This window comes from Vicia villosa, linkage group LG2 (assembly GCF_029867415.1).
Source record: "Vicia villosa cultivar HV-30 ecotype Madison, WI linkage group LG2, Vvil1.0, whole genome shotgun sequence".
NCBI classification, from domain to species: Eukaryota; Viridiplantae; Streptophyta; class Magnoliopsida; order Fabales; family Fabaceae; genus Vicia; species Vicia villosa.
This window is the reverse complement of record NC_081181.1, coordinates 215,351,792-215,361,771: the sequence shown is the minus strand read 5'-3', so window position 1 is coordinate 215,361,771 and position 9,980 is coordinate 215,351,792. Positions and strand designations below refer to the sequence as shown.

Genomic DNA, 9,980 nt, shown 5'->3' with positions numbered 1-9,980 from the left:
AGAAAAGTATGTGGAGAAAGTCCTTCAACGTTTTAGTATGGATAAGGTTAAAGCAGTGGGCATTCCACTTGCTTCTCATTTCAAGCTTAGTCATAAACTATGTCCATCTACGGATGAAGAAAAGTTGAGTATGAACTATGAAGAACATTTTGTACTCATCGGCCGTTGGTAGTTTGATGTATGTTATGGCTTGTACAAGACCCGATATTTCTCATTTTGTTGGAATGGTGAGTCGTTATCTCTCAAATCCGAGAAAAGATCATTGGGAGGCCGCGAAGTGAGTGATGAGATATTTGAATGGCATTTCAAATTTGAGACGAACTTTGAGATGCAAGAAGCTTATGTTGGTTGGATATACAGATTCGGATTTGGCCGAAAGCTTGGATGATCGAAAATCTACTTCGGGATATATGGTGACTTTTGTCGGGGGAGTCGTGGCTTGGAAATCAAAGTTGCAAAAGTGTGTTACACTTTCTACTATCGAAGTCGAGTTTATAGTCGTTGTGGAAGCATCCAAAGAGTTGTTATGGTTGAGGAAATTTGAAATGGAACTTGGTGGGAAACAAGAAAAGTATGTCTTGTTTTGAGATAATCAAAGTATCATTCACTTATAGAAGAATTCCTCCTTTCACTCGAGGTCGAAGCATATTGATGTTCGTTATCATTGGATTCGTGATACCTTAGATTCCAAGTTGATGGAGCTTGAGAAGATTCACACCGATGACAATGGTTTGGATATGTTGACAAAGGTGTTGCCTAGGGGAAAGTTTGATTTATGTCGTATGGAAGCCGGATTGGTATTGCCCTCCTACTAGTCGGTCGAGGGAGTTTGTTGGGCTTTTCCTCCTATTTGGAAAGGCCCTATTAGATGTGGGTTAATGACCGATGTGTGTGTAAGCCTTTGTTATTATCCAACAAAGAGGAATAAGGTTTAAGTGTGAAAAACAACAAGAGAAAAGAAGGGAGAAGAGAAAAAAAATCAATAGCCACATCAAAATCATGCAGCCCCAATTTCAGCACAGTTCAGTCCCACGAAATCGGAGCTTGCTCAAAATCCAACGGTCGGATCATTCTAAAATTTTTATACAACGTTCATGACTTATAAGAGCACATTCTGAACAGTGGTGATTGGATTCAAAGCTTTCTAAGTCGATCTGTCGAGTCTATTTTTGAGGTCAGAATTTCTTGGTGTTTTTATGTTGTTTTGTCTCTCTTGATTCTTGTTGTATTCCAAGATTGATTGCAAATCTTGATGATGTTGATGTATACCTTTAACTACTGTTAGAGGGAACCTTGTTTGTACTCATTGTTGACTATAGTGGAGATTTTAAGTAGCCTACGGGTCCCGTGGTTTTTTACTCCTAGTGAACAGAAATTTTTCTACGATAAAATTGTGTTGTGTTGTTTGATGTAATTTTTTTTTGATTGGGAGAGTTTATATTGTTAAATTTTTCTGTTGCGCTTGTGATTTCCTCCCTACAAAATTCTGTTGAAAATGAGATGTGTTACGTTCTTTGAACGCTTGGGTATTATAGTCACTTGAATAATTAAAACCAAAGATTGTTTATTCCTTTCCACACATTTTCAAACAATTCATATTTTTTATTATAACTTCAAATTTTATGTTTTTGATCAAATTGGATTGATAGTTGTGATGCCTATGAAGTGCCAGCACAAAAACCTTAAATGTATGATATATGATGCCTAATTAAGAACACCACTGTTTAACTTAAAGTTCAACTAAAACTTTGATGAGTGCCCCATCCCCCACATTTTCCTATTTGTCCTAGCCATGTAAACTCCAGGGTGTTATCACTCATAACTAGGGTTAAAATTTGAAGTGCTTTTACTTTTAAAACTCCCTTTCATGTCATTAAATATTCATGAACAAATTTGTTGATTGTTGTATTGTTGTTTCGCACTGAAATTTACATAGGTTACATAAAATATTGGGGGTACAATTCGTTGGAGGAGATACCTTGTCATTTAATCAGATCATTGTGTCATTTATTTGAAAACACTCCCCAAATAAGTCTCGTTAAGCAGAGGTGGCTTAGTGTAGATCAAACACTGAGGGGGGTGGATGAATCAGTTTCAGCCAAAAGGAAATGAAAGTAGAAGCAAAATGGGAGATAAAAAGATGGTGAAATAGGGAATATGAGGAAATACAAACATGTTCTTTTTTATTTTTAACTCATCTAGACCATTAATTATGTTTTAAAAAAGTGGTCTACTCATAGAATGACCTATTTAATGGTTCACCTTAGATGTCAACATCATTTTGATTTATTTTATTTTATATATTTTTTAATTTAACAGTTCAAAACATTCAAAAGATTATATTTAACAATTTTAAAAAAGGTTTAAAGATTTCATAAAAGTAAAGTTTTTCTACAGCTTAATTATTTTAAAGAGAATACAGTTAAGAGTTAGTATTAACTTATATCTCGTATTAACTTATAAATCATCCAATGCAATTAAGTTATTGACAATCTGTGCTAAGACACAAACTTCAAATGAATTTGAGTAGTGGACGACCTAGCTATGGATTGGGATTCTCTCCCATGAAACCATAACCGAAGGAAGTTCAGTTAACACATCTGTACCATTCAAACTCCTCACAATTATGGAAAAAAATGAATGGCTGAGATTCCCCTGCAGGAAAATGTCACTACAGAGAATCTGTTCCTTCTAGCTATAGTGGTTCCTTTCTGCTTTTGGAGTAATTATTAGGCGGAGATTTTGGTCCCAAGTATCGTACGTAATGGTCCCCGCGTATGCCAGTGTTATGTCATAGTGATGTATATGTGGCAGACATGCAACTCAAGGGACCCATGCATATTCGATATCTCCTTATTGTACTAGTACATCTTTTTGAAATGATATTACGTATCTATGCTTTAAATTTACTCTAGATTTTATTTTAAATTTCTTTAATTGAATATAATACAAATGCTTATCAAAATTAATATCTATAAAAAAAAATCTAAATGGGGCTCAATTTAGATTAATATCTATCTATACCTTGCCATGTCGGCGAAATATCAAGATTAATATCTTTAAAAAAAATCTAAATGGTCATCCATAGTAGTACAGTTTTCTTTCTAACCATGTTTCCATAATCCACATATCCACATGGCTGAAAATGAAGCACTGCCAAAGTTTCATTTCGAGGCAAAAGCTCCAATTTTCAACTTCGAATAAAAATCAATTTAAAAGACAGTTTATTCTATCTTAAAAAAGTAAATTTGACATGTAGTGAGACTAAAAATTGAAATAAGTTAAGCATTTTGTAAAACAGAAACATGATTGTTTAACAAAATCGCTACTACTATGCATCTTAGATAAAAGAGCAAGCGTTTCATTGTCTAGACTTTAAGCAAAATCTAACTAGTTCTCACAACTCTCAATCTGAATTAAGTACTAGCTCCTCTATACCAAAACAAATAGTTTTGATATAAACTCAAGAGACCTTACTATATAGACAGCGGGTCGATTTAAAACACACAAACGAATTTCTAAAGTCAAAAGGCATAGCAGAAAAAGTTGGGATAGTTGTCAAGAATTCAACAAAAGAACGAGTGTCATGCTACCTTTGAGGAGCTCCAGAGGGAATGGGATCCTGGATTGTTGAACTACCCTTCCCCAATGCTGAAATACTAAGAGAACGTTTTTTCAATCTGGCTTTGCCAGATGGTGGCAGTCTCCTTTCAACCTTTTCCATCAGCAAAGAGGAATATGGGTAGAAGGAAGAGTCCGGCAATGGCTCACTTCTGGTTCTAAGGAAGAGATCCAGGTTTTGACGATACTTATTTCCCTGCATTTTAGTTCCTAGGTCCCCGTCATCAATGGCGACTTTACTCTTGAACTCTTCATCATCATCTGAACAATATCCATTTTCATGTACATCTTGCATTGCTAAATCATCATATTCTTCGTCAGACTTCGTTGATTCCTCATCAACTGAGCCTACCTGCACAACATGAAAAAGTATATATTAGAAATAACTCAAGATGTTCCATGCCATAATAACTCAATTAAGCTATAGTATTTAAATAATCACTTCGGCAAAAAAAGCGTCAATTCATGTCTCTGTGAGCTTTAGCAACACTGAAGGTAACCCAAATGGTTTGAGACTCTGCTTATATTGCTAAATCTCATAAAATACACAACATTTTAGATAGGTAAATAATGTAGGCCAATATATAGAACTAAACACTACCTCCTCATGAATATGTTTATCACCGTCGTCACTGAAATCATCATCGCTTCCCACCTCTAATTGATCATCAATCTCTTCATCACTACCATGCACTGAAAGATCCTCCTTAAGCTAAAAAAGTTATAGCAACAAGGGAAGAAAAAAATAACCAAATGAGGGAATAATTTTTATCGATATTTTCCCATTTGATACAAACAAGCCATTAATTTTCATGTTGAACGGAAAGAAAAAAATATGTTCCAATTTACCTCCTTTGAAGGTCCATCGGACATCCTTGGTGAACTACAGCAGGAGGATACATATCTACTACCCGTGTCAGTCCCATCAGCTTTTGACTCATCAACACTTCCAGCACGGCTTGTTCCACCATCGGAGGGCCAAGCACTGATCCCATAAAAACCAAACTGAAGATTTACAGGTTCCGCCTTACCGATCCGCAAGGGTCCATACATTGGACTTCCAATTTCCTTCTCTAGTCCATGGCCCCATATAGGCTTCCCATTACAGTCCACTGAATTAACAGGCCAAGCCTTTGCCACAGACCCATCATTATTAACAAGAGCCATAAGATGCCTTGAAGAACCTTGCCTTTGGATCAATTGAAACATTCCTTTCGAGCTCAAAGAATTGGCGGCACATTGATTTCTATATTCATCATCAATAATAGTTACAATATTTCTACTAGGATCATACAATTGTTCCCCAACTTCACGCCTACGTAGACAACTGAACACGGTGGCATGGATGGCTGCTACACTCTTGTCAACATTTGTATTGTTTATTTTGGGAACTAAATGTTTGTCAGCCCGCTTACAGAGATAATCCTGGATGGTTCTTATATTTCGTATGTACTTCACATATTTGTTTTTAGCTGGGTCCAGGGTCATATACTTTGCACGTACGGCAAATCGTTCCATGTGCTTGTCCTCATTTGTAATGTATATCATGAAGGGTATGATTGAAGGATGTTTCTTCATAAGCCCCATCTGCATGACATTAAGTTAGTGTTTTAATGTGAAAATGAAAGTAACGCAATTCACATGCATAATAATCCAAGTATTGAAGGACCCAAGAGAATCAGACATACAACAAAGTTGAGACTCAAGTGAACACCCTCAACAACAACAGACTCTTTTCGTTCTTCCCATGCAGTGATTAGCCTATCTAGACTGTCAATCACCATTTCACACTGGGCCTTGAATCCTTCAACAGCCATTTGTTTTGAATTCAACAGTTCAGTCGCACCACAGACCGCCTCCAATGCATGTATATCAGATTTGCCTAAGGTGTGGCCCTCAGTTACTTCATCCTTAGGAAGCGACTGTGATACACTAGCCATCTTTTTTGCTTTCTTTTTTGCCTTTGCCTTTGCTTTTGTAACAGCAACAGGATCCAAACACTCGCCTGCATGGTAGGTAGAGGCCCATAACAAGGGGTTTTCTTTTTCACTAGCAAAACCTCTCATCATGTGCCTAATAGAATCGGTTGATACAACTGTTGTGATTCCCAACCGACTTCCCTGAAGTCAAGATATAAATAGAAATTAAGTTATTAAACTGTAAGATAAAATGGTACTAAGTTTCATTTTCATTATTAGTCACTCCAAGTTACATATCCTGCCGCAAGCCAAGTAAAAACTGGCGCTACATATTAGTCATAGCAAAAAGACACTACTTCTATTTGCAAATATACCAGCAATGCAGACAATGTGGATTTGCCACAACCGCTAGTGCCACACAGCAGCACTGTCACAGATTCCTTCCGTTCTCGGATCCTGCCATCAGAGAAAATAGTCACATGTTCAAGATGGGAAAATTGTACAGCATTTTCAAAATTGTGACAAATTGTAGATATAAGTTTTAGTGAGCTTCAAATGTTTCTATGATGTGTTCATGTTGAAATTCAGTACTTTCACCCATAAGGAAAAAAATATTGTCTACAAAACAATCAAGAAGGAACATTTAATGTTGATAGTTGTATAGGTAGAATATTACATAGAATATTCCTTAGCCTATCTAGAATAGAATAGAATATACCATAGCATATTCGGTATGTGATTAATACATTGAGTTGTATATTTTACTATATAATACAACTTCCGTAGTGCTATAGACACACGATTTTGTTCAAATGTCTCTCATTCTCTCGTATTTCAACATGGTATCAAAGTCTCGTTTAAGATCCAGTGGGCCACTTGTTATCAGGTTTCCTTTATCAAATCGTCTACCATTTATTTTCACATTCCAGATGTTCTGTCCTAGGCGTGAAAGGATGTTAAGAGTCTCATGTTGGACAATATATGGCATGGACATGTGCTTATAAGTGAGAGGTAATCCTCATCCTACAAGTCGGTTTCATAGGGATGAGTTAGGACTTAGGCCAGAACAGAATAGAAAGTAGAAGATATTCACAATAACAAAAAGAAAAATAGAGTGAATATGTTTGACTGGCCAACTAGAATCAATTTGGTTTGCCATGAATTGGAAATTTGAGAGATCGGTCATTCTCCTTTTTTCAAGCTTCTTGCAAATCAATACGGTTTCCATGTGAAATAAAATTAAAAAAAAACTGTCATTTGTAATATTAACAACGCTAATCATTAAAAATCAGAACCACAAGAAAAATACGGAAAATCGTTATAAGAGCAGATGCCACAATAACAATAAAAGAATTTAACCTTTTCTTCTATTCAGATTCTATCAAAATAGTTGCCATAAAGATATTAATACCTGCAAGCTAGCATCAAGTCTGCTCTCTGGTTTGGACCCACATACTTGTACTCAGCCAGAACATCACAGACAATATCTAGAAAAGTTTCTCTCTTAACAAATACAGTTGTACGTTTTTTGTATAACTCAAATGGCACACTCTTACTTTCGAGATCTTTTCCTAAAAGTAAGTGATTGTCTATATCTGTTTTACTTAGGCAAGCAGAAGCTTCCTGACAATCTTTGTTCGCATTTCCTTTAGAAGCATCAAAACATGATAAAACCATTCCTTCAGACTTGAAAGGCTCAGTAGAACTCCCAATCCTTGTGAGTTCAAAAACCCTTTGGCTGATCTGATAAGATAAAAAGTCAATTATCAGAAATATGAGGACTAACTTTCAATAGAGATTTAATTTAGATCTGCAAGACATCAAGTAAATTGGCAGATGTGATCTAATGAGTAACAACCACAGATATTAATGGATATGCCATATTATGGCTAAAATTCTGCAATATAAATAGTGACATGGGCTCGAGGCCTACAGTGGAAACATGGCAGATATAATGGATGTTGCAGCTCCATGGCCTAGCTCGAACCACATGTAATTGATTATTGGTGGACCATGCATTACTATAAACACTCATTCCGAAGAGATGTCAGGTGATAATTAAGAACCTAAATCGAGAAGATATATATACCATAATTAATTGGATTGCAGCATAGATTGTAGGCAACCTAATAGGGAAACATGTCCTCAATTTAGTCTTTGACAATAATGACCTATCAATGTTTAAAAGAAAACATGTGGCAAGAACAAGACACATTGGTACAGGATTGAACCTAAAGCTCGACACTAGATCAACACTAGATGTTGGAGCTCAAATGCCAAAAGTGAACACAAATGGACAAACAAAATATCCACTATAGTGAAGTTAACAAAACTCATAAGAACTAAAAAGAAAGGTCCAAATTTGAGCCACTGTAGTTACTTGAGAGTGTAACTCAATTAATCTTTCACTTTAAACAAATAAATAACAAGAAAGAAGGAATAAAAAGGTTAAAGTTTATACACATGTTAAACCCATCTATAGTTTTGTGAGGAGCACATACTATTATGGGACTGTTTGCATCGACTTATTTCAATTTATCTACTTGCATAAGCACTTGTAAGACTGTTCCGAAGAACTTATGAAAACAATATATGACATGTTACTAAGTTGTTTTTAGCTTATTTCCATAACCCCTTCAGCAAAAATTATGCAAAAACAGTTTGACTTAATTTTATCTTTTGTTATGGAAAATAGCTTATAAGAAGTGCAATATATGATAAGCGCTTGTCCTATAAGCTGCAAATTAAGTTGGTATATTCAAATCGTATTGTTCTTGCTATCTCCATGTGCACAAAGATAAAAATAATTCACATGACTTAAAAACAGTCCAAAATGACAGCAAAAACATACCCATCAAAGTCAACAAAATTGTGCCCCAGAAAAAAGCCAATTTATAAAAAGCACAAATGCAGACAAACAAATCAATAATCCAAAAGATCAACAACATCAAACAACAAAAGTAAAAATCCCTATAGCATCTACACCTCTCATAATTGATAAATGTTCGTGTCAGTGTCGGTGTCCGAACCAATACTGATGATTACTTTTAATTTATTCATTTTCTTAAATTATTATCAGTGTCCGACATGCCAATATCGGTATCCTATTTTTAGCGTCCGTGCTTCATAAGTTAAAACACTCACTTCGCCCGATCTCCTATCAATCTAACAATGAACAACCAGAACATTATCAAAGCACAATAATAAACAATCCCCAAAGAAATTGAAAACAAACATAGTATTGTATAATAACCAAATCATGATGATCAAATTTGAACAAACAAGAAACCTTGAAAGCATGACGAGCTTTACATCCCATAAGCTGCAGTGTACTCTGTAAAACAGGACGCGTATAACGGAACGACTCCTTCTCCTTTTCCTTCTCCTTCAACTTCCCCTTCTCTTTCTCTTTCTCTTTCTCTTTCTCTTTCTCTTTCTCTTTCTCTTTCTCTTTCTTCTCGCCTTCGTCCACCACCACCAAGTACAATATCTTCGACACCTCAACCATACCTGTAACAAACAAACAACACGATCCAGATTCAACAATTCATAAATTCGGTAAACAAAAAGATAATTGATCACACCATTGCAATGGCGAGAGATTGAAAACCTGAAACGATGTTTTGGATTGGGATCAGAGAGGGAGAAAACGGTAGGGTTTGTTGAAAGGTTCAGGATCCGCCATTCTGAAATGCGGTTTTCTGCGACTGTTGCTTCGTGTTAGCGATTTCGGCATTCTTTCTTCTTACTCTCAACTCTTTGCGATGTGTCACGCATTTTATTGTGTGTGTTTGTTGTACGTTTCTGAATCCCGTTAAATAAATAAAAAGGAATTTTTCTAAATTTTAACATCTATAGTAAAATTACTTCAATGTTAAGACCATCTCCAATGGTAGTTCCTTCTAATAAGTTCTCCACCTAGACATGCCACATCATAGTACCATTGCATTGCAATGCAACTATGAAAAAATTGTGGTACCCAATCAAATTAGTTTATGAGGTAAAGTTGTGGGCCCAATAATAACTTTTTAGAATTATACAATTAAAATAAAAATTATAAAAATTATTTTAAGATGATGTGGCTAGTGGGACCCATAAAGAACCCAAAAATGGGTTGTACCATTGGAGATGCTCTAAGAAACTAAAAGTGTTATATTTTTTCTAATGATTATTTTTAATATAATATAAGTTTTATTTAAAAGAAATAAATTATGAGACGATATTCAATGTAGAATCTATTCATTAATGAAATTATATAATTAAATTATTTATAATTAAATTATTTTTGGGCTTTTGCATTCTTGGTAATCAAAAAAAATAATTTATTTTAAAATAAATTATAAAAAAAATGTAGGTTATGAGATGGGTATTTGACCTTAGCACGCGCTGTTGAAACTATCAATTGCCACGGAGTGTGATGCGTGATGACGTGTAGGTTTA

General features: G+C 35.2%; 1 protein-coding gene across 3 annotated transcripts; it reads right to left on the bottom strand.

Moving 5' to 3' along the window:
- Window positions 1-3,412: 3,412 nt before the first annotated feature.
- LOC131653855 (P-loop NTPase domain-containing protein LPA1 homolog 1-like) lies at window positions 3,413-9,352 on the bottom strand. 3 transcript variants are annotated; one of them, XM_058924170.1, is made up of 9 exons: window positions 9,151-9,352; window positions 8,997-9,050; window positions 8,830-8,960; window positions 6,952-7,283; window positions 5,915-5,996; window positions 5,310-5,741; window positions 4,471-5,208; window positions 4,223-4,333; window positions 3,413-3,973 (listed from the first exon to the last, which is right to left on the bottom strand). In XM_058924170.1, the coding sequence occupies exons 2-9, from the start codon at window positions 9,046-9,048 to the stop codon at window positions 3,590-3,592; spliced, it is 2,262 nt and encodes a 753-aa protein (XP_058780153.1). In that variant the 5' UTR covers window positions 9,049-9,050; window positions 9,151-9,352; the 3' UTR covers window positions 3,413-3,589. The 3 variants fall into 3 exon arrangements, with proteins under 3 accessions (XP_058780153.1, XP_058780154.1, XP_058780152.1); XM_058924171.1 differs by having other exon boundaries at window positions 8,830-8,954; XM_058924169.1 differs by having other exon boundaries at window positions 8,830-9,050.
- Between the last annotated feature and the right edge of the window lie 628 nt (window positions 9,353-9,980).